At 37.6% G+C, this 25,514-nt stretch overlaps 1 protein-coding gene across 2 annotated transcripts in view; it reads right to left on the reverse strand.

The window, feature by feature from the left end:
• LOC109014007 overlaps positions 1-25,514 on the reverse strand; it is a 64,858-nt gene that overhangs the window by 17,009 nt on the left and 22,335 nt on the right. The window contains exons 5-12 of one of the 2 annotated variants that reach the window (XM_018996305.2): positions 19,293-19,420; positions 17,904-19,040; positions 16,178-16,319; positions 15,915-16,071; positions 15,560-15,723; positions 10,819-10,904; positions 8,929-9,028; positions 5,665-5,726 (exon numbers count right to left, since the gene is read on the reverse strand). In XM_018996305.2, the coding sequence (XP_018851850.1) occupies positions 5,665-5,726; positions 8,929-9,028; positions 10,819-10,904; positions 15,560-15,723; positions 15,915-16,071; positions 16,178-16,319; positions 17,904-19,040; positions 19,293-19,420 (1,976 nt within the window). Of the gene's footprint in view, positions 1-5,664; positions 5,727-8,928; positions 9,029-10,818; positions 10,905-15,559; positions 15,724-15,914; positions 16,078-16,177; positions 16,320-17,903; positions 19,041-19,292; positions 19,421-25,514 lie in introns of both variants that reach the window. The other variant, XM_018996304.2, reaches the window with a different exon arrangement.

Here is a 25,514-nt window from a genome sequence, read left to right on the forward strand (position 1 = left end):
ATAGAAGGCAGGATTTTAACTTCCAGATAATAAGGATTGTGAGTATTCTTTCAAATGAAGAGAATGAAAATAAATTGAAACAATTCTATAGGAGAGGATATGATATTGATGGTATTCTGAGGTATGACATCGATATGCATTTGATGATTGTCCTAAAATTTCAATTGTTTGATGAAATCCTAGAGAGGCCAATTTTAACAAAGATTTAGGGTAGGTTTGGAAGGTGAGATGAGAATTTTGTATTTTGTTTTGAAGTTTAAAATAATATGTTTTAATATTATTATTATTTTGGGATTTGAAAAAGTTGAATTGTTTATTATATTTTGTATGAGAATTTGAAAAAGGTGTAATGATGATATAAGATGAGATGAGAATTTTGTATTTTGTTTTGTGCCCCAAACCTGCCCTTATTACCTTTCCCAAAAAGTCAGTATTCTAATATTTCTAATGCTACTTTCTTATCACACTAGATGGCTGGTATTTGATCACATTCAATCTGAAGATCAGATCTGTTCTGATTCTTTGGATTTGGCCCAAGAACAATCAGATCTAATGAGATCTACAAATCTGTCACCTATGGATGCAATTGTTGGTTACTTTTTGGGCTTGTGTTTGGTTTTGAGACTCAGTTGTTGGTTGATTTTCAGATGTTTTTTGGTGTGTTGGACCTCCGGATCATGGACAGTGACTTCAAGAATCCACCACCCTGTTCAGTGGGGGTGGACGGGCAGTGGGTATGGGCGGGCAGTGGAAAAATAGCCACTGTGGCCAGGCGGGGCCTGGGGCTGGGGAGGGTGGCTACCCACCTGCACATGCCTCACTTGATCATAAGAAAGATATGCTGCCATATGAAGTGGCATGGATGCAACATGTATATTGCTTGTCTATCCCAACTGAATAAGGCATAGAGATTCACCAAATTCATAAAGTGATCAATATTAATTTCTCCAAGACTTCAACAGTTTACAGTAGGTGATGCGTGAATGAGTCCAGCACCAGCCACCTAGTTGTTTCTATGCATGCAAGAATGTCCAGAATAAGAAACAAAATATACAAAGGCCCATTTCTTGTCTACAAAAGACACTCTATTAGAACCTCAACTTTCATTTGTGCAATAGAACATTGCCCACCAATATGACCTGATGTGTCGGCATAGGTAATATCCCAAAACTTGGTGCAAAAGCTTTCACAAATTCAGTTTAGGGGTCTTTTGGGTTTCTTGTTCTGTTGGGCATTATTTTGTCTTGCTGGGATGGTGTCCAAGAGAAGTGTCTTGGTGGATTCAAAGATTTTCATTTTTTCTGTGGTGAAGGAAGGGTGGTTGCGTATTACTGAAAGGAGCAGAAAAGTTCATAAATTTATTAACTTTGGTAAGACGACGGCGAGATGGTTGGAGAAAACGGTTGCTGTTTGTGCTGAATCAGGAAGTAGCGAATTCTACAAGACATCGAGTGAAGGGAACCGTACTTTTCTGGCTCAGCGATGTGTAAGCTGCAATGGTCGTTACTTGGTGATAGCAGAGTATTGGCATTCCTGGGGGAGTGGATGGGAAATGATGGAGAAGGTTTGCTGAAACTCTCAAGGACGTGGTTTCTGTAAAGTCCTCTGTTCCTATCACAAATAACAGAGGAAGAGTGGAGGAGGGAAAAATTCAGCTTTGTGGTGGAGGTTGAGTCCTGTCTAAGTTGATGATGTTAGAGGACAGTTTAGGTGGTGAAAGGTCTTACAAGGCGGCGTTGTTGAGACTGACGTCTTTCCCTGATTATCAGTTCCCGGCAGAACACAATAGGGGCATTCGGGAAGGTTTTGAAGACTAGTTTATGGCCTTACTTATTGCCATTGAAGCGGGTTGTTCTTCATCCTCAAAATCAGCATTGGAAAAAGAATGAGAATTGAAGAGGCTTACCTGCACAATAAATTATGATGCCAAGGAGGGGAGTGTAAGTCAAGTAAGGAATAAGGGGAGGGGGGAGGGCTTCAAATTCAAATTAATGAAGCCCAAGATACTATCATGGAATGTTTGGGGTCTTAATAACCTTTACAAGCATCTCCATGTCAAAAACTTACTATGTCAATGGAAGGTCGATGTGATTTGTTTATAGGAAACAAAGTTTCAATTTTTTGATAGGAGGATCATCAAAAGTTTATGGGGATATTCTTATGCGGGATGGGTTGTCCTTGCCTCCAAGGGGGCTCTAGTGGAGTCATTGTAATGTGGGATAAGAGGATTGTGGAACTTATAGAGGAGTGTATTGGGGAATTCTCAGTGGCATGTTTATTCAAGAATGTGGAAGACGGATTTGAGTGGGCTTTTTCAGGCGTTTATGGGTCTAATATGAATAGTAGTAGAAGGCTTGTGTGGGATGAGATTGCTGGGGTTTATAGCTGGTGGGATGTCCCATGGTGTATTAGATGGGATCTCAATGTGACTCAATTTTCGAGTGAGAGGTCAGGGGAGACTCTGTTTGATCCGGCAATGGCTGATTTTTCTGATTTTACCTTTGATCTGGAGTTATTGGACTTGCCTTTGGTGGGGGGTGCTTTCACATGGTCTAACAACTGATCTTAGTCAAGGTTGGATAGATTTCTTGTTTCTCCTTGGGAGGCTCAAATTCCGCAAGAGAAGTGCTACATACACAAAGAGAGTACACAAAAATAAATCTACAAACTGATGTGGTTTCATATGATCTGTTAGATCTACTTTACAATAAAAGTAACTTTACAATCTGACATATTGCATCAAGCCACATCAGTTTGTGGGTTTATTTTTGTATAATCTTTTTGTGGCTAAAGTATTTTTCTTTCCGCAATGCTGCCAGAAAATAATGTCAAGGGTATGTTCGGACCATTGTCCTATCATATTAAATTGTGGGGGCATTCATGGGGTCGCAGGTATTTTAAGTTTGAAAATATGTGGTTATAAGCTTATGATTTTGTGGATATGGTGAGACAATGGTGGTCTTCTTACCAGTTTATTGCTACCCCGAGTTTTATATTGGCAAGTAAGCTTAAAGCTTTACAGAATGATTTGAAGAAGTTGCATAGGTTGGAGGAGAGGGTGAGATAGGGGCTTTATCATAAGAGGAGTTGAGTAGGAAAACTTCAGTGACTGCTGATCTTGAAAAGCTGATTTTGATGGAGATTCGTGGAGGCAAAGCCCTTGGACTGGATGGCTTTTCCATGGCATTTTTTTCAAGAGTGTTGGGATATTGTGAAGGGAGATATTATGAGAGTTTTTCAAGAATTCTTTTCTTATCAGAAATTTGAGAAATGCCTCAATCACTCAATCCTGGGAAGGGGGGGGGATGTCAAAGATTTTTGTCTCCTTAGCCTTGTAAATGGGGCGCACAAGATTATTTCAAAGGTACTTAGTCCGGTGTCCCCTTGTCTTTTTTGTGATTGTTATGGATGCACTTAGTCAAATGTTGAAGGCGATGGTTGATGTGGGATTTATATTTGGCTTATTTGTGGGAAGCACTAACAATGGTTTTATTAATGTCTCCCATCTCTTCTTTGCTGAAGACACATTACTGTTTTGTGATACAGATCCTAGTCATATTTAGGCATTGAAGGCTCTCTTGATTTGTTATGAAGCTGTTTCTGGTCTTAAGGTGAACCTTGGGAAGTCAGAGATGGCGTCGGTGGGCGAAGTTAGGGAACATTAGAAGGTTGGCAAGTATTTTGGGCTGCAAGGTTGCTTCTTTGCCAATGAAATACTTGGGTCTCCCACTTGGGGCTTCCTTCAAGGCTAAGGCTATTTGGGACAGGGTTGTGGAGAAAAATTGAGAGGAGATTGACCAGTTAGAAAAGGTTGTATTTGCCTAAAGGGGGAAGAACCACTTATGAGGACATCTCTTATTAATGCTTTATATATTTTATTAATGTCTTGTCTATTTTATTTAGGGTTTGTATTACCCTACTATTTAAAGACATCTTCTATTTTTGTTATTTTATTAATGTGTTATTTATTTCATTTAGGGTTTGTATTGCCCTACTACTTAAAGACTTGTAAGGAACATTGGAATAGTAGATTTTGAATTGAGAATTGAGCGCTTGTTACAGCCGCCTCCTTCCAACCCCTTTCTCTTTGCTTTCTTCTCCCTCTCTTTATCTTCTGGTTTCTCTTCTTCTCTTTCCGCTGTTGTCCTACTTCTTCTACTTCTTTTCTCATTTCTATCCTACATCAACCACTCTTGCTAAGAGTACACTCTCTAATCTTCCCACTTATTTTTTATCCCTTTTTCCTTTGCCGGCAAGTGTGGCTAATCGTATTGAGCAGATTTTTCAAGCTTTTTGTGGGGAGGATTGGAGAGGAAACTAAGTTCCATGTGGTTAAGTGGAATAAGATATGTACACCTATTTCTAGTGGAGGGCTGGGAACTCGAAATATGAGGATTTTTAATAAGGCAATCCTTGGGAAATGGTTATGGAGGTACCATCAGGAAGGGGAGTCTTTATGGAAGATTATTATTGAATTAAAGTATGGGAGTTTGCGAAGGGGTTGGCGTTCAAATGATGTGAGAAGTGCGTATGGTATAGGTTTGTGGAAGAACATTAGCAATGGATGGGAGGCTTTTGTTCAATTTATTAGTTTTGCAATTGGCAATGGATCCAAGATCAGATTATTGGATTGTTCTAGTGGTTCCCCCCAATGGAATGTACATTTTATTAGAGCTGTAAATGATTAGGAAATTGAAGCTATTTCTAATTTTTTTCAGTTTATTGTATACTGTACATATTATCAGTGGTGGACATGATGCTTTGGATGAAGACTGGGAGTAGGAAGTTTACTATGCGATCTTTGTATAAGGCTTTGTCTAGTCAAAATTATACTTTGTTCCCTTGGAAGTGTATTCGGAAAAGTAAGGTGCCACCTAAGATTGCTTTCTTTGGTTGAACAGCGTATCTAGGGAAAAGTTTGGCTATGGATAACTTGAGAAAGAGGGGTCTCATCGTAATGGATTGGTGTTATATGTGTAAGAGGAGTGGGGAATTAGTGGATCATCTTTACTTCACTATGAGGTGGCAATGATGTTATGGGTGGAGATCTTTAATAGAACAGGTATTGCTTGGGTAATGCCCAAGAGGGTGGTTCATTTGTTTGCTTGTTGGCAACAATGTAAGGCTAACTCACTAAATGCGGATGTTTGGAAAATGATTCCTCTATGTATCATGTGGTACCTATGGATTGAAAGGAATGGTCGGAGTTTAGAAGATAACGAGTGTTCTCCGGATGAGCTTAAAAGTTTCTTCTTCCATTCTTTATTTCTTTGGATTTCATCTTGTGTCTTTAATGGATCTTGCTTTAATGATTTTCTTGTATCTCTCTAGCTCCTGATTTTTGTAACTAGGTGTATGCTGTTTGTATACCTCCTGTGAACTTGGGTACGCCTATTTACTCTCAATACAATGTTATTTTACTTTAAAAAAATGGCATAATGGTTAACAAGAGATCCCTCATCCTGGCCCCTAAATAGATCACTAATTTTTCCATACCTATTGAACAAGGCACACTGCATAAATATAAATATCATCTTTTTAAATCAGGGAGGTGGAGGTCAACAAGAGATCCAAGTTGGTTTTATTAACAACCATTTTCAAAACACTGTTGCCATTAATGTTCAAGTAATGACATCTTTAAAAGACAGCAAAATCTGAACTTACATGTGTAAACAATCCATTAGATAAGCCATATGCAAGGACTCAAGATCCAACATATCTTTGACCTACATAAACGACAAGCAAATTCCAGATTAAAGACACTACAAGAATTAAATAAATATATTGATTTGTACCTATGAAAATGACAAAGAAAAAAGGTACTATAAAATGAAAATAATATAAGGACCATAGATGTCGATCAAATATGCACAAACAAAGAGACTGAGGGAGAATAAAGAAAGCCCAAGAGGTGGAGTTACTATACTACATCAAGACTTACACATTGATCACTGAAGCAGATAATGAATAAGGAGATAATATCTGGACAACTCTTCGAATGAAAAGAAGCAAAGGGTGGGTCTATAATCTTAAATGCAACCCATAATGTGGCCCGAACACTGGGTTTAACTCACTGAAGCCCAATCATTAAGATGACAGCATAGAACAACTTAAATGGACAGGATTCCAACAAATTGAAGACTGGAATATTAGATTGATCCCTAACTTCGGGAGGAAACACCTGAGACAAGTAGCCAAACAGGGTTCTTCCCTATCAACTCTGGCAAGTAACTTCATTGTTGACGTTCAGAAATTACCAACAACCACTGCAACTATATATAGAGAAACCCAAGAACTAATAAATTATCAAATCCTGAGACATTCTCTTTCATCCTCAAAACACAGGATATATTGGAGCCACCAAAAACAAATCAAAGGCCACTGTGATTTGATTGCAAACAATTGCAAAACACCGATCAAGCAGAGCCAACACCATATGTGAACTTTTTCATGATTTGATAATGTCAGTGATGGAGAGAGCAATACACCACATCATCTTCATACACCTCCAAACGACATTCATATGCGAAAATCTAAGAACCCAAGACAACAACTACAACTACCCAAAAAATAAGAAATAATGAAGAAAAAAATGAAAACAAACAAAAAATGAGAACATATATATAAATGAAATGTGAAGAAATCAATCTACCAAAAACAAGGGAATGCTTTAATTCCAGCTTTGACACAATGCTACTCATGATGCAAGGAAGAAAATATGTGAAAAGGGCAGTTGGTTTTCTATACAAGCCCTTACTCTTTCTTATGCATAAAAATTGTTACAAAAACATAGGAGAAAAATGACAAAGGATGACAGCTGGTGGGACATCCCACAAGGGCACCTCATCTACAGGTCCTAGAGACTCCTTTCTGTATAGAATATATAATGAACCCTAACATAGCATTCCAATAGAAATTAACCCAACTAACAATAGATTTGATGCTACAATTTTGTTTTTTTAGGTATCATATGTCCGAAAACATTTAACAGCTTTCAAGAAGTCATATGCCTCACACACACCCCAACTCTAATATCACTTCACAGGTAGGCCAGCCTACCATTAAATTAAAAGAACCCTGACCTCGATGTTTAGATAAAACATGAAAATAGTCACTGAACAAGAGACGTAAACAATTGGGTTCGCAAGGAAAAGTAGATCTCTTGCTCTAAATGCTTGAGTTCTCTTTTTTTGGATAAGTAAAAGACATTTTATTGATACTAAAAATGGAGATAGCCCAAGTACACAAGAAGTATACAAGAGAATGCACCTAATTAAGAACTAGAAATAAATACAAGGAAGACATGGAAATTGGGACAATTAAAATCAAAAGGTATGGCCCACATAAATAATGTCTTAAAGAAGAAACTTTTGAGCTCCTCCAAAGAATACTACCGATCCTCGAAGTTCTGATCATTCATTTCCCTCCAAATGCACCACAATAAGTAAATAGGTACCATCTTCCACACAGCTGCACTCTGGGGATTCCCTTAGACCTCTCCATCTAGCTAGAAGATCAACCGCCTTCCTCGGCATAATCCACGTTAATCCAACTCTGCTGAAAAAATCATTCGCTAAGGCCCTGGCAAACTCACAATGGAGGAATAAGTGATCCACTATATCACCACTATTTGTGCACATACAGTACCAATCAATTATGATAATCCCACATTTTTGTAAGTTGTATGTGGTCAGGATCTTCCCTAATAATGCAGCCCAAACAAAAATGCCACCTTAAGAGGCGCAGTGCTTCTCCAGATACTCTTCCAAGGGAAGTAATTTTTATCCTGAGTAGTAGGAGCCTCATAGAATAAGAATTTTCCTTTCCGAGACAACAAAGATCAGGGAAGTTGTTATGAACAGCCACATCGTGAGACGCTGGCCCTGTTCACCATTGTCAAATTTATCTGGAAATTCTTCATGAACAGCCGCGTTCATTGTAGATGAACTGTTGTTTCTCTCTGCTGTGTTGAGGGTTTGGGTTTGATTTGTAGGGTTATTAACAAACACTTGGGGGCTAATAGAAACCATTATATTTGGCTTAGATTTTTCATCCAACGGCACAACACTCTGGAGGAGATGACAATTCTACAGAGGTTAAATCTGAAACTCTATTTTATGTCTTGAAAGTATGATGAAGAGTCATATCTGAGGAAATCAACCTCTTCCTCTGAATATCAGAGAAGAAATCATCCTCTTCCTACTTAAACTCACTATTGTCGGTTTGCCTCCTTCCATCGCTGCCACCGCAGGGCTCGTTGTCCCTAGATCAATCACCACCGCTTTCTCATTCACCACCCTCAATTCCCAGACCTTAGCGATGGCTCCAAGTCTTAGCAACAATGTCTTATTAAGTAGCCTTTGCCAAATAAGAAGGCTTTGGAAGACGATGGCTGGGTTTCTTCCAGAAAGGAAGCGGTGGTACTGAGGCCATAAATTTGGACTTGCAGAGGACGCCAAGGAGAACTAGAAGGACTTACAAAGAAAGGGGGAAAAAAAAGAAAGAAAAAGGGTCTTGTCGATTTCATGAGCCACTAAACCGAGACTAGTCCAATATCGGCCAGTTTTGTCCAAGGCATGAACCAACCTGAACCAAAACACACTCTTTCGGTCAGGTCAGTTTGGTATGGTTGAGCGGGTCGGGCGATCAGTTTTTTTGCACAAGCTCGCACACTCTATCAGCTCTAAGCATTCACATTCAACAAAAAGTGCATACACTGAACCCTTAGGCAATGGAGTATGAAAAAACATTTTAAACACGATTGGAAATAATATATATGAAAAAACATTTTAAACACGATTGGAAATTATATATATAGAAATATGCACAAACAAACACACACATCTATATATGGACAACAAGTCTCCACAAAATCTACAATGGGTATAGAAAATAAATGAACAAAGATAAAGATAGTTTGCGTCAAACCTTATTATGAAGGGAGTCAAGAAACCTGCACCATGATACATGAGATAATTGAGCCTCCACGTATTGCTGTAATGTCGAAATAAAATGATTGACCTGATGCCTAACATGGGATGGGAGAAAGAGAATGATTAGTTTTTAGAAGGAAAAAAAAAAATGCATCATGCTAAAATTTGGCAGAATTTGAAACTTCAATGTTAGAACATTTTTTGAGATAATGATCATTGACTTTTATTTTTCCTAAGCTTTTGTTCTAGATAACTGCTACAAAAGGAAAAATTAAGATCACATCGTATACTAATTATTGATGGGCGTCAGGATTGATTTCACAAATTAGTAGACCTCTTGAAAACTCTGTTCATCAGGATATGATTAACTGTACAATAAGCTCTTCCCGTAATAAGCAGAAGAATCATACAATTCAACTTTATTCATTTTGGAACTTTTGGTAGTGGCATAAACAAGCTTTAGCCTACGGGATACTTAGCACAAAAAGAGGGCTATTTCAGATATATTTCTCTTAAAAACATACAAACAATAACCAAACAAATATATTTATCGTTGTACAAGTAACACAAGAAGATAAACAGCAAAGCAAAAATAAAATAAAACAAATTAGTTCATTTTTTTTAAGTAAAAGAGAGGAAGATTAAGTAAGAAGAAATCATTGTTAATGTGTTAGTCATTTTGAAGAAACAAAATACCATCTATCACTAGTGTTAAGTTTGCTTATTGCACAAAGGATGCAAAGATGTTCACAATTTCCTTTTGAGAACTTTTGCTGTCATGGAAAAAGGATTTCATCAGGAGATGCTTTGACAAATGAAGACTTATATGCAAGGATCCAATACTAAATTACTTTATTCTTAACTTCTACAATGACAATGCCTTAGCTTACGTATAATAATAAAATAATTTTCAAGGAGTTAGTGTATTGTACTGTACATGACACGTAAAATAAATAACAAAAAAAAATTGAAAAATGGCTTATGATATAATTCATTAGTTGATAACTGTGATTTTATCATCAAACTCAATTGAACTGAACGTTAGTCCAAACTAAATAGCAGTAAATACATGAATCATTTTCCACCAATCACTCCTGTCGAAGCATATTTTTTACACTAGGACTAAAATGACATTTTGATATAGAAACAGTGTTACCAAAACAAAAACAAGAAAAAAAAGGGAAGCAGCCAGATAAGAGTTAGTACATGCTAAGTATCCTAGCTTAACATTTTTTTATGAGTAAGATTGCATTAAAACTAAAAAGAAAGATACAAAAGGAGGGGGTGGGGAGTCCCAACAAAACACCCCATTACATTCAATACGACAAATAAAACTAAAAGAAAAAAGGGGCAATGGACCACAAAGTTGGTCTGGGCCCATGTTTTTAATGCAAAACAACAAAGGGTTTGCATTAGTGTGACTGAAAACAACAGTGCATAATCATGCACTGTGGTTGATTGCTTAAAGGCCTCCCATAGAGCTTTCTGAACCCTCGTTTGCCAATTTTGATTATACTAGAGAGGGGAGGGGGCTTATCTCAAAACCATACTGGGTATCCTAGCTTTACATAACAATGAGTATATCACCTCAACTCTTAAGTTAGTTTTTCTTCATAGTATCCATTTCCTCTATATGAATAATGTTTGTCCCATCCAAAAATCCTATATTAGACAGCTCGAGTTACAGATAATGTCCAAGAGTTGGATCTGTCTTTTTCCTAAGCTTTCTAACATTTTTTAATCCCTATCATGAAGTAGCAACATTGCTATGTTAGCATGATGGGTCCATGAAAAATAGCCATAAACCGAAGAGCCAGAGGAAATATAAATCCTACACGATGAGAAAAACATAAATCCAAATAAAATGAACCATTTTTTGGCTTACCTTAACTTCATCAATTTATGGAGATGGCTTACTTCATTTTCATGACGCTCAGAAGTAGGTTTCCGATTAATCAAGTGCACCAAATCCTGTTTGCCACAGTTGACAGCTTGTTAATACTTTAACATGATAAAGCAACTTGAATGTCTATGATTTTTCAGCATGAGTTATGACATAAAACCTAATGTTAATGTCAAAACTCCTAGAAAGTGCATCAACTCCTGCAGACACCTAACACTATATATCAGTTTCGTGATTAACAAAATAAAACAAAAAAAAATCCACGCAGGTCTAATTCTCAAAAACATTGGGTGTTTTTTTGTAGGTAAAATCAAAATTTTATTAATAAAAAGAAGGTGCAGCCTAAGTACACAGGAAGTACACAAAGAAAACACCTAACACTTAAAAATTGGGTGTTAAGCAGCCACCATTGAAATTGTTAGATTTTAGGCCCAAGAATTCATGACGACCCTTTAGTTGGTCTAACTTCTTGGAATTGTTAGAGATACTTAGGAGTATAATTTGACAAAAGGATTAGCACCACCGTTTTAGTTAGAAATTTTTGGTGCAATAAAAAGTTTGTGATGAAGTGGCGCCAAGTGGCCCAATTCGGACTTGACATGTGGCAGCCCACTTTGCCACCACATTGTTAGGGCCCTACCACCCATAGCGACCTGGACAATGTGTTATCCTAAATACATGACTAAGTCACGTATTAGTTCCTTGCATCATCATACCTTACACTTGGCAAAAAGATACTTCACAAGTTCACTTTTTCAGGTTTTGTTCCCCATGCCCTAACCAGAGCCATTCTACTCATCATTCCTACACCACACGCCACACATGATTTTTTATTTTGTTTTATTCTTGCTAAACTATATGAATTCTTCTACTCATCATCCATACACCACACATTTGGTAAGAGAAAAAAATAAAATAAAATAATCATGTGTGGTGTGTGGTGTGTGGTGTAAGGATGATGAGTAGAATTTTTCTTCCAAGCAATTTTGTTCTTTCGTTTTCTGCATTATGCCGCCCTCATCACCAATGAAGTTTGAAGCCTTTGGTCAGTTACCTAATCATTGTTAGCCAATGCAATCATTAGAAATTTCAGACCTTGTTAATAATAACAAGAAAGCTGCAATTTTGAGTGAGGAACGGGGCAAGGGGTCATAGCCGAGATTCACCAAGCAACCTCCTCTCATTCATTTTGCTATATGCTGCCCCTCTCACCAATGAGATTTAAGGATTTTGGTTGCTCGTTTTACTCAAGATCTGGTCAGTGCAATCATTAGAACCCAAGGCCACCCATTGGTCTTCCAAGATGGATAAACTTGTAGGAAAATTTGGAGGAACCATGCACCATCATTCAGATTTTGTCCATTATTTTGGTGGCTATCTATTGGGCAACAAAAGCCGAAGCAAGGGGGTATTAGTGGGCAGTTTTAATTCAAGATTTGTGCTCATTTTCTCTCATCTTCCCACCTAGAAACTGAGAGCTTCATAAGAGTGTGTTGTCTCCTTCCTTCTCTTCTTCTTCACTCTTCCAAACAACCACATTTAGATTGAGATATCAAACAAAACCTCCACACTTGTTGCATACCGAAAGATAGGAGCTAGTGAGTTATTGTGTTGAAGCTTCTTTTGTTAAGGCCGAATTCTTCAACTTTGTAAGTATTTCTCTTATCTTTCTCTTTTATAAAGGTTAGAAGGTTATATTGGTGGTTGTATGAAAGTCTTTTTCAAAGGAATAATAGCTTGTTGGTGATCATGGTTGGATGTTGGACTTGTTAGCTTCAGTTTGAACTAGATAAGAGTTGGATTTCCATGATTTGTGTGCTATGCTTAGATCTTTGTTTGGAAGTATCTATGAAATCTATCATGAAAGATTTATGATCTTGTGTAAGGATTGAGGAATGCAGGTTAGAATGTCATCTAAACCATGCATGTTTCAGTTGGAGCTTTGCTTTTGCACCTGGATCTTTTTGAGTTAATCTTCATAAAGAAAGAATGCTCATACATGATATGATGTTAGAGGACTTAGATCTAGCTTGTAAATGGAGAGTATGATCTTAAATGTCTCGGAAAAATCATCAAGATGCCTAGGTTTGTAACATAAGGGAGTAGGGTTAACAAAGTATGTTTCAGTTTCAAGCTTATGTTTGTATGTATGTGGTTTTTTCTCTAATATGTTTCGATTTATATATTTGTGAGGGATTAGTATCTAAAGGAAATGACATTGATTGTGTTATGGTTAGAACTTTTTGTGAAATAGATGATCTATGTGTTAAGGGCATAAAAAGGAGTGAGATCAATGATTCAATATGGCTAAGTTTCAGATTTGAGATAGTCATGTTTATATACATGTGTGAGCTAATATTTTCTTTGCATCTGAATATGAAGAGTATGAATCAAGAGAGTAAATGTGCTTTTAGGATCTGTTACAGGAACAAGATGAGTAATGTTTGGCTATGATGGTTTCTCTATGCTTAACTGGGTTGGAATGCAAGTTAATGATTCAAGGTCTCAGTTGTGGTTATTATTTTATTGAGACGTGTGAATGTCAATATTTTGAGGACAGAAATGAGTTTAGCATACAAGTCTTATGGTGTTTGCTAAATTTTGTGAGCTTTGGGTTAGGTTTGCAAATGTTGAAAGTCTATGGGTCATTTAGTAATTTCCGTTAGTTAAGGGGGCTGACTTGTGATTTTGTTAAAGTTTGAGTCTTGATAATTCTTCATATGATATTGAAGAAGTCCTAACATTTTTTTTTTTTGATCGGTAAGAAGAAGTCCTAGCATTAAGTACCACTTTACTTGGATAATATGAGTAGGCTTGTGAAAATGCTTCATGCATATTGTATATGTTCTAATTATTTCAAGCCATCCACATGCCATGTTTATAGTATATGTTCTAATTAATTCATGCCATACTTAAGTGTTATCATCACATGTCCATGCAAAAAAGTGTATGAGGTGCATGAAAATTGAATTTTGTCATGACCCCAATGCTAGGATGGGGGATTGTCCTAGCGGAACTCCCTTGTCCACTCTGGAGTGATTAAAAATGGAGTGGCATCCCCTAGGTTGATAAAGAACAATCAACGACTTCGAATGGGATAAAAATGGTCCCGAAGCAAAGCTAAGAGCATTCTAGATGGTGAATGAGCTAGAGTACTCATGGTGAAGGTCGTTTCACGCTGCCTGAATATTTTTGAGATGAAGCCACAAGCGGCATTATGTGATACCCCATATGATAAGGTTAAAGGTAGGTGGTGTAAGGGATACCACATTGCTTGGGAAGGAAAAGTCTTTGCCCTTTATAAGATTCCAATGGGACTCCAATTGTCATTGACTAGTCCTTTTGGAGTATAGGTCATGTAGTTTAGGCCTTCCATTGGGGTCTTACAAATGGTATCAGAGACTATCCCAACCAGAAATGTGGGACTTGAGCCATGCCACCTACGATGGACTGGCCCAGCGAAGACGTTGGGAATTGAAAGGGGGTAGATTGTGATACTCCATATGATAAAGATAATAGTAGGTGGTATATGAGATCCCACATTACTAGGGAAGGAAAAATTATTGCACTTTATAAGGTTCCAATGGGGCTCCAATTATATCATTGATTAGTCCTTTTACAGTATAGGCCATGTGGTTTAGGCCTTTCATTGGGGCATTACACATTACCCGTCTTGTGGTGAAGATAACCAATAGGTACACGCAGTTTGAGGGGAGAACCGTGAGTTATCCACATGTATGAATAAGAAAAGATGCAAGATGTTTCATGTATGTCACAATGTCATTGAGTCCACTAAATATTTTTTAAAAGGAACCTAGATGGGAGAAAAATACAATTCCATGAAATGCAAGTTCATGTCCATGCATATATGCTCATGTTTACCTTAATCATGTTTGTGTTATCTCTGCGTATATTTATGGCATAACTTACTGAGATTTCGAAGAATCTCACCGTGGTAGTCCCACTACCATTCCCACCTCGGAATGGTAGAAATTGTAATAGGCCAGAAAGAAATTGGGCAGGATGGAGAGGCGCAAACCAACTGGGTCGAAGACAGTTGAGGATGAACTTGACTTTGATAAAAGAATTGAACTGATCATTTTCTTTTTGGAGATTGTCCTACTACTGATGGTGAATGTTAGGGAAATGCTTCAGTTATGCTTTTTTTGTAATCTTATGAAGTATGATACATTATGACGGTTTTTGTGACTTTTGGATAACGGGTTAAGTTTGAAACCCGAATGATTGTATCATATTTTGGAAGACATGTTTAAATTGGGATAAGTAGTGTTCTTTTGGTACCATGACTTAGACACTTTCCACTGCAATTTATTAATACTGCTGGAAACATGTTAGGTGCATTGCATGTTAACTGTCATGAACAGGAGTATGTAACCTAGTGTTGCACGTCCTAACGCTTCGATCACTGCCAAATCCCAAGCGGGGGGTTGGGAGTGTCACACAATGCACCTGGCATGTTTCTTCAAAATGTTACAGCAAATTTCACAATCAGCAATCTCACTAACCAGAGAGAGAATTAAAGAGCAGCAATAAAAACCAACTTCTATGGCCAAATGGTAACTCAGCCCTACTAATAGTTGGAGGTTTGTGGTTCCATACTTGGGAGCGGAGGGTTTCGTGACTGAGGCTAGGAGACAAGAGATCGCATCAAAAAACTAGCTGTATCTTTCTGTTGCAATTTGATCAAATTAGGCAAGCATACCTTCAACGAGCACCATACACTAGCCAATGAAAATACGGCGAGCTTCACTTGTATCAAAAAACTGAATATCTCAGCATATATTTCCAACGCACCAGGAGTCAAAACAATGCTGATTGGCCAATCCACTCGGTAACCCAAGCCTAAAAACTTGAAGGAACGCACTCCTGCAATGGAAAGAAAAGAATTGGGAATATGCATTTCAAGATTATATTTTAATTTAGTTTAAAAAAGGAAAAATTACATCAACAGTGAAATGAGAAACAGTAAGAGGTGACCATGGGATGCACCTTTTGTGTTTTCTAATAAAGACTTCTTACTTAACAAAAAAATTTAAAAAAGAAAAAGTAAGCAATACCAATAGAAGGTGTAGAGAGAGGCATTGTTCCATGTCCTTTCATGTACACAAATAACCTATCCTTGTAGCGGTCTTGTTCACATGAAGACCTCTGAACCGATGCCTCAAGGAAGGCTTGAATGGTTGAAAGTCTTTGATCTGCCTTGGTGACACACTTCTGTGGCTTCAAGTTAAAAACAGTAATCGGATCAGAAGGTTTGGGGCCACCTGAATCACATAACTACAACATAGTATGCATTAAAGTAATAATTAGAAAAAAATACATGATCCCAAAGTGACTTGATAAACAAATCTGCCCAGTCTGCTATTTCCATAAAATGATACCGACGCAGTGCCAGAAAATGTTCTTGCAGATTAAATCCTTCTTCAAACAACTTGATAGTTAACTTGCTGATGTACTTATATCTAGCATTCTTAAGGAAGACCATTACATAAAATTATATCTCTTCCAGCAGCAACAGTTTGAGAAGGATAAATCAGTTCAGTAATGGAGATTTTACTATAAGATAGAATAGAAGAGTAGAATTATAAAGTACAAGGAACCCAATAAAATCAACCATTGTACGGCAATGAAATCATGGACTGATTCTCTAAAGGGATTAGAGAACATAAAAAAATCCTGTCCCAAAGGGGTTTGAGAGGCTATAAGCTACTCTTTCATTTATTTATGTTTTTCTAAAACAATGAAGCTTTTGTAATGATACTAATGAAACTGAATGAATACTAGGAAACCGAGATTAAAGAATAAAAACACCAATTTTTCAAATTCAACAATCTGCAACTTATAACGAGTTTACCCTTTGAGTCTCATCCACAACCTCTTTTTTATGACAAAGTCTCATCTACAGCATTGCTTATGTGAAGTGAAAGATAGTATTCGAGTTAGGTTTCTATCAGCTCTCCAATTATTGGTTTTTCCAACTGGCTTCATAAAATACCAAAGTGTGTATGATTAGCTATTTCGGTTCATAAAAATAAAATGAAACGTCAAAGATCCAATCCTCTAACATCATAAATTAGTCCCTCTCAACAATGTGCAAACATTCACATTTGTCCAGCCTTCTCAATATCCGTCTTCAACATCCCAAAACATTGAATATTATGCTGTGTAATTTTGGCTCCACAAAAACAACGTACAAATAAGATTGAGTTCCCAAAAATTAGTTGCAAGAGAAAACGTACTTAAAATCATATATAGAATGCTGCCATCCAGTTTTAAAGCAGTGTAAAACTACTGTATAGTTGTGGCAGCAGAAATGATCAAACCTTCTCACAGATAGGTTCATATTTCCTTTTCCAGATTTTTCCCTCGTCACTCTCCAACATCCCAAGACAACGAAAATTACATGGCTTTACAGTTCTGCTCCACGAAACATATTTAATGACAAAGCAGGACATAAATGATTTTGAGAAAGTAGAGTGGAAACCACAATAGAAAAAAATAAGTTGATAGATTTGTCCACCCCAGATTCCGTAGATGACATCATCATAGGTCTCATTGGTCAGTTCTCACAACTATCTTATCAAAAAATTGAATACTCTTATCAAAATGTCTTTCCCATTTATATTTGGACATGCTTGGATTGAAATTTGAAAACTTAATAGAAAACTCGAAATTTTTTGCACTCCCCAAACAAAGACTGTGCATATAGGAAACACTGAACTAGATTATTCACTTAATAGTTAATACAATGAGTATCTCGATCTATATGACATCTGTTGTGACAGACTTTATATGTCATAAATATTATGAAGCACTTATTTTTCGGTGGGAATCTAATATCACTACAGACAAAAATAAATACTTGAAGGAAATAAAATGTCAAACCAACAGCTAATAAAACCCCCAACAAAGGCGAGCACACAAGCCAGAAGTGCCTGTACATGACATTGCTGATTGGACCTAGCACCAAACACGTTATGTAAAAGAGGAAAAGAAAAATGAACAAAACAAGAAATGATTGATCGTTAGCACAAGGAAAAGGATACTGAAGCATGATTTCCTGCTGTATGCATTTTTCAATGATGAAATCGAGAGGTATCTCAAACGTGAACGACAAATTCTGTCTGTGACATTGAACACTAGAATTAAAGGCGTCACTGGAGCTTCCAAACAAAGCCTCCCAATCACTGCAACCAGATTCTATAATTTCTTGGTTGCAGCCCTTTGAATCCAACGGTGAATAAACATTGCACACTTCCATATTATCAATCAAACCATGGTCATTCTCTTGATTACAATAATGATCATTCTTACTACTGGTAGAAGAAGCATGCAAGTCTAGCGGTAGTCGAAGCTCAGATCCAAAGTCACACCCAGAATTGGCTGCTGACCGTTCTACGCATAACTTGCAAGGGTTTTCAACAGAACTAAAGTCAAAGTATGGCAAAGATTGCCCATAGGCTGTGCTGCATCTCTCTCCAGACTTGCCCATCAAGTGAAGGAAAGCATAATTTGTCAACATAGGGTTCATACTGAGAAAATTGCTATGGTAGGCAGGATTCTGCCATTGCAAGGTATAAGAATATGAAGTACTCGTGGAATTTTCAGCTTGCTCCATTGAAGCATCAAGATTGGCAAGAATTTCGCTAAAATATGAAGGACCTTCCCTTATGACTCCTACATATCTTTTCCTCAGCTTTTTCTCAGAATCTGCAGGATGAAACCTAGATTTACCTCCATACCCTTCACTAAAAGACTGTTTAGGAAGGCTTCCTTGTGGGTAAGCCTTATCAGGTAGAGTAAATGTATGCTCAATATCAGATGTACTAGACCTGTGTGACTCCCCTGAATCAAATATGTGACTTGAAAGCACTCCCTTATGATGACAACGCGCATCATGACCAAGGCCATATTTTAATTCACAAATTCGTTGTGAATCATTTTCTTTATCAGATGAGCTTCTAAACAGATGAGGCTTTTGCAAAGTAATATCCGTGGACATACTCGAAGAGAAGCTTATAGCAGATAAATACCTAGTTTCAAGCCCAACCAGATGATTAGGAGGCTCGATCAGCATTTCAGACTCAATTTGTTCATCAGATCCACTTGAGGATAAGCATTCAGATGACTCGGATGTATCCATTACAAATGACAACTCATCCATTGAACTTGAGTAATCATAGCTGACATTACAAAAACATCACTCAGAATTAGAGGAATTAATGCAGATATTAGGCAGTAAACATTTTTAAAAGGGAAAGTGGCATATAGGGAATAAGTGGAATGAAGGAGTGTACCCATGAACCACAGAGAAATATATTCACCAGCAAGCATGCATGCCCAGAAATGGTTTTACACTCATGCAGATACAGAGCGAATGACCAAGCGTGTGTGTTTGTGTGGGAGAGAGGGGGGGAGAGAGAAAAATTGATTACACATTTGATCCTCTTCTAGATGCTGCCGACGGAGCAATCAAACTCTCATCCAACAAAAATGAAACTTGGTTGTGTGAACACCTTCCATCAGTATCAAAGGATAAAGGTTCAGTGCAATGTGAAACTACCTGCACAAGGAAAATCTCATAATACAGAAATGCAACTGAACGATCAAAAGGCAGCCAAGAATAAAACCAACATGCGGATACACACAACAGGCTCCAATTTTATTCTCTCTCTCTCAACCAAGGCAAGTCAAATATTGTGGAGAACAGAGTTTAAGGGAATCAAAGAGTGTCACCCACAAACCAGAGCACTTTCAACATAATTTAATTGTCCAATATGATGTGACATCTTTGCAAACAACTCAGGGACCGTATGGAACAGATGCTGGAAAAAGTGTTGGTAATAAAATATGCTACAACAAAAATTGTAGATGGAACAAGTGAACAAAATAAGCTATAACAATAACTGCAGATGAAAAGTGTTAAAGTGAAATCTGTTGGTCCAAAGTGATGTTGGATAAGCTACTATCTAATTCATTCCTAACCGGACTTTTTTCCTTTCTTAACTTTTATGAACTTTGCTTACTAATATCGAAATCATACTAAGTTCAGGCCAACTGTATAATAGTAGAAGCAGCAGCAATGAAAACGACAAGAATAATAATATTTTTAGTATCATAGTCTCAATCATTATTTTTTTGTTGTTACTTTTCTCTAATATTTATTGATTATATATATTTGTTGGCATGCAATAACAGATTGAAGAAGTCCAATAAAACAGCTTACCAATACATTGAAAATTTAAATTGATAAACTGATTAGCAATAAATTGCCCTAGATGAAGAATAAAAATTGAAATGCTGCTACTGAGATATAGCCATCATGGACTGTCATGAGATTCATAATGAAACCATGATTTCTCTTGAATAACAGGCATCAATAGTTCTTGCACATACTGCTTGGCCAAATAACATTCAGTAAAAAAGGCCCATAAGACCATCATGTGCAATTTTCGTATGAACCTCCATAATTTTTGGGCATAGCAGGGTTTCTCATTGATTGCACTTTCTTTGCATACCACGTTAGTCACATTAGTTTAACCAGTCAAAAAAATTCTTTAACTCCAAATTAACTATAGTATTCACACTTTATCATGTTATGAAGAACTTGATGCATCCAAACTCCCAAAACCATTATGATCAAACCAAGCTTGGCCAAAGACGATCAGCTGATTCCCTCTCACTCATGTTTTTCTCCCCTTGGCCAAAGATCACCTTTAACTTTCACTCACTTTCCCAAATGCCAAACACCACTTTGAAAACTCCGAACGCTAATTTCCCCCATAGAAGAGATCAACTAGGTGAGGCTAGTGGTAAAGATTCTCAACCAATGTAAGTACTACTACAATCCTTTTCTTAGCATTATTCACTTAAGCACGTCTGAATTAAGATGTGAAATCACTTGATGCATGTCAGAATAGGGAGTAAAACATGAAAATAAGAACATGGATGTTTGGGCCAAGGCTTGTAGATGAAGTATTCATGCATGGCATGTGTGAATGAGTAGTGTCAAGCTTGAATCTTCACGTAAGAATCTTGGATTTGAAGAAATGGAACTAGGATCTTGAATTCTTAAACCTGTGCATTTTGGCCACCCCATGTATTTCAAGCTAGAACACTCGAAACAAAAATGCATGCACTAAATGACACAAGTATGATCACGAATAGACCATGCACGTGTAGAAATCAGGTCTAGGAATGAAGTGTTTAAGCATTTCGGCCATAGCTTGGATGACATGATCTCGTTCATGCACGTAAATAATGCTCTAGCATTTAAATATTGACTATAGATTTTTATCCGCTAGCCACAGAAAGAACCTTGACCGCAAGGATCGTTAACCCAAACACACGAGTGTTAGCGGTGTGTACCAAGCATGAAGTTAAAAGAGCAAAGACTGTAAAGGCATAACTAAGATGGAATGAGACTGCATGATTGAATTGTGTGACTGAGACCTTGAGAAATCAAGGGGAATGTATTTATACATATTAATGTGACTTAACGTAACTGTGAATGTTATTGCATGAATGAAAACCTATGTTCTTATATGTTTACAATATGAAGTAGTTCTAACTGAGTATTCAATACATTTTTGTTTTAATGTGTGATTGTCCCAGGTAATGCTTTAAAGTGGGGGGTTTGAGGTTGCAAGACAGGACTTGGCTCAAGGAGAAGAGTTGGAGGCCTAGATCATGTACAGAGGTTTTAATTTATGATTTTATAATACAAGACTCTAAGAAATCTTTATAAGATCTAATGCAGACTCTCTTTTAATTTTTATAAAGTACATTTTATTTTTATGAAACGGAATCTTTTGTACCTAACTCTTCGTTAAAGAAAAGTTTCTAAAGGCAAGTAGCATCCCATTCCCTCTTATTTCTAAAATTAACATTATTCTAACCCTAGGGTGATGAGGTGTAACATGGTACCTCAAAAATAAATAAAAAATAATTTTCTTTTATAAGTAATAATATTATATATATATATATATATATATCAATAGGAGTAACCAAATACACTAGACGTATACAAGAAAAAACCTAGCACATACAAGAGAACCCCTAATGACCCAAAAATCCCATGAAACCTACCCAAAATACAACAAGCCCAAATTGGAATGTAACACACCTCCCCAACCCATCCCCTTGTTTCCATAAAACTAATCCTCTACCCGAACATCCCACTATGAGATCGTCTTCACAATGCCCTCCTTTTATTTTTTCCTCGATTTGAGCTACCTCCTTAACATCGTAGTTGATTGCACATGAAAGACACTTTAAGTCTCTGCTTTTCCAGAAATGTGATTTGGTTTCAAGCGCGTGACTCGCCTCAATCGCAGTGAGTAGAGTTTTAAATTGGTCTTCATATTCTCCATGTTCTCCATATAAAAGCCCTAGGATTTGTTGAAATTTGTTAACTTTATTCAAAATCCAATCCGATGGTGAACCCGCTATAGCGTTTAACGAAGGAATAGAAACCAAGGAAACAACATTATCCCCAGCCACATTATCCAACTGCATTCCCGATTCAAAACCTTCCCCCACATGAGGCACCAACAACAAACCGCTAGTGTCCATTGTTTCTGTCATAAATAAAAAATTAAATTAAAAAAATTAAAACATGTCTGGTATGTGGTGTAGGATGATGTGTAGCAAAGCCCTTTGGCCAAACCAGACAACTAGGAGTTCTAAAGCTTGATCCTATATGCATGTACTCATTTGGGCTTACAAGTGAGGAATTCAATTGAGGACTCTTGCAAGAAATCAGCCATCACTTCGAACCTAGAGAATGTGCTTCTTATGGAGGAAATTTCATGGAGACAAAAGTCACGAGCCCTATTGTTGAAGGAAGGGGACAAATGTACTAGATTTTTTCATCAGGTGGCTAATTCTCATCGTAGAAATAATACTATCGAGGTGATTCAAGTTGAGGGCCAGGTTTACTAGGATCATGATGCTGTTAAGAACCACATTGTCAACTTTTATACAGATCTTCTTGCTGAAAAAGCCTCTTGGAGACCCAAACTCGATGGTATGCCTTTCAAGACTATTGACCAGCTAAGCTCTATGTGGTTGGAGGGACCATTTGAGTCAGAGAAAGTTTCTCGGGTGATTCGTGGGATGGCTAAGGATAAAGCCTCGAGTCCGGATGGATTTTCGATGGCTATTTATCACGATTGCTAGGATGTAGTGGGTGGAGATATTATGCTGGTTTTTCAAGAACCATACACCTTTGGTAAATTTGAAAAAAGCATTAACGCGTCTTTTATTGCTCTTATCCCTAAGAAAGTTGGTGTTGTGGATGTGAAAGAATTTCGGCCTATTAGTGTTATATATGGAGTATATAAGATTATCTCAAAGGTGCTTGCCAATCGCATGAACACAGTTATGAGCAGTATTATTTCAAAATCTGAAAATGCATTTGTGAAGGGGAGACAAATTTTGGATTTGGTATTGATAGCCAGTGAATGCTTGGATTGTAGAATCAAGGAGGGCATACCCGGGCTTTTGAGCAGGTTAGACCTGGAAAAGGCTTATGACCATATTAATTGAGATTTTTTGTGCTATTTACTTGGGAGGTGCGGATTTGGGGATCGATGGATATCACGGATTAGGCATTGTATATCTACGGTTCGTTACTCGGTTTTGGTGAATGGAGCACCGGAATGATTCTTTAACATCTCTAGGGGACTACGGCAAGGGGATCCTCTCTCCCCCTTGCTATTTGTTGTTGTTATGGGATCCTCTCTCCCCCTTGCTATTTGTTGTTGTTATGGAAGCACTAACTTGAATGTTGAGAACGGCAATGAATAGAGGTTCTCTTTGTTGATGACACACTTTTGTTTTGCAAGCCGCACAACGATTATTTGCAGTACTTGAGGGTTGTTTTATTTCGCTTCGAAGCGGTTTCAAAATTGAAGGTAAATCTCTCAAAGTCTGAAATGGTTCACGTGGGTGCTGTACAGAATATCTAGGACTTGGTGAATATATTGGCCTTTGAAATATCTTGGCCCCCAGTTGGGGGCTGCTTTCAAGACAAAAACCATTTGGGATGGTGTGTTAGAAAGAATTGAAAGAAGATTGTCATCTTAGCCACAGGAGCAAAGGTAAACATTCTACTAAACTCTGGTATGTAGACTCGGGAGCTTCTAATCACATGACAAATACGCCCACTGCTCTGTGTCATGTTCGGCCCTATGCTGATCAATCTGCTATTCAAACTGCCAATGGTAGTTCTTTACCAGTAGCTGCTGTCGGAGATGCCTCCTCTACATTTACTGATGTGTTTCTTGCTCCTCAACTTTTCACGAATCTTATTTCTGTTGGTCAATTAGTGGATAACAATTGCGCTGTTAAATTTTCTGGTGATGGTTGTGTTGTGCAGGACCAGGTAACGGGGGAGCCGATCGCAAAGGGACCTAAAGTGGGGCGTTTGTTTCCACTATTTTTACCTATTCCAGCACTTTCTCCAGTTTCTTCTATTACGTCTTTTACTTGTAATAATGTTTCTAATCTAAGTATGGTGTGGCATCGTCGTTTAGGTCATCCCAATACTCAGATTTTATCTCAAGTATTGAACTCTGCTTTGACCTTATTCATAGTGATGTTTGGGGACCTTCTCCCGTTAGTTCACATGAAAAATTTAAATACTATGTGACTTTCATTGATGATCATAGCAGATTTACTTGGGTTTATTTTCTTCGTTCTAAATCTGAGGTTTTTCGTACTTTTACTATGTTTTTAGCGTATATTGACAATCAATTTTCTGCGACTATTAAGACATTACGCACAGATTCTGGTGGTGAATATTTGTCTAATGAGTTTCAGGCTTTTTTGGCTTCTAAAGGGATTATTCATCAACGTTCATGTCCCGCTACTCCCCAACAGAATGGAGTAGCCGAACGCAAAAATCGCACTCTTCTTGACATGGTACGTACTCTCTTGTTAGAGTCCTCTGTTCCATCCATGTTCTGGGTCGAGGCTCTGAAAACTGCTACTCATTTGATTAATCGTTTACCTTCCCAAGTCTTACACATGGAGTCTCCCTATTTCCGCTTATTTGGTAAGCAACCTAGTTATGATAATCTCCGTACATTTGGTTGTGTATGCTTTGTTCATTTACCTCCTCATGAGCGACATAAATTATCTGCTCAATCTGTTAGATGTGCATTCTTGGGATATAATGTGTGTCAAAAGGGATTTGTTTGCTATGATCCAACGTTACATCGCACACGCATTTCTAGGAATGTTATTTTCTTTGAAAATCAACATTTCTTTCCTGTGTCTTCTGTGCCCTCTCCTCCCACTATGGTCCTTCCCTCCTTTGAGCAGCAATCCTCAAATCTTCCTCAAGTCAGCTCTCGGTTTAAACCAGGTATTGTGTATACAAGACGCTCCCGCCTACAGTCTCTTCCCGTGGCTCACCCGATATCTGATCCTAACATGCTCCAGAACCAGTCAGTTGCAGCACCTCCAGAGCCCTTGATACGACGCTCTCCTCGAGTGTCTGTACCTCTGGATAGGTATGGTTTTCCTTCTGGGCCCTCTATTTCAGCTCTTACTGCTACATTATCCAATTTTGATATTCCCACGTGCTACTCACAAGCTGCCAAGCATGACTGTTGACAACAAGCTATGCAGGAAGAAATTGCCGCTCTAGA

The sequence above is a fragment of the Juglans regia genome, chromosome 14 (genome assembly GCF_001411555.2).
Source record: "Juglans regia cultivar Chandler chromosome 14, Walnut 2.0, whole genome shotgun sequence".
In the NCBI taxonomy this organism is placed as follows: domain Eukaryota; kingdom Viridiplantae; phylum Streptophyta; class Magnoliopsida; order Fagales; family Juglandaceae; genus Juglans; species Juglans regia.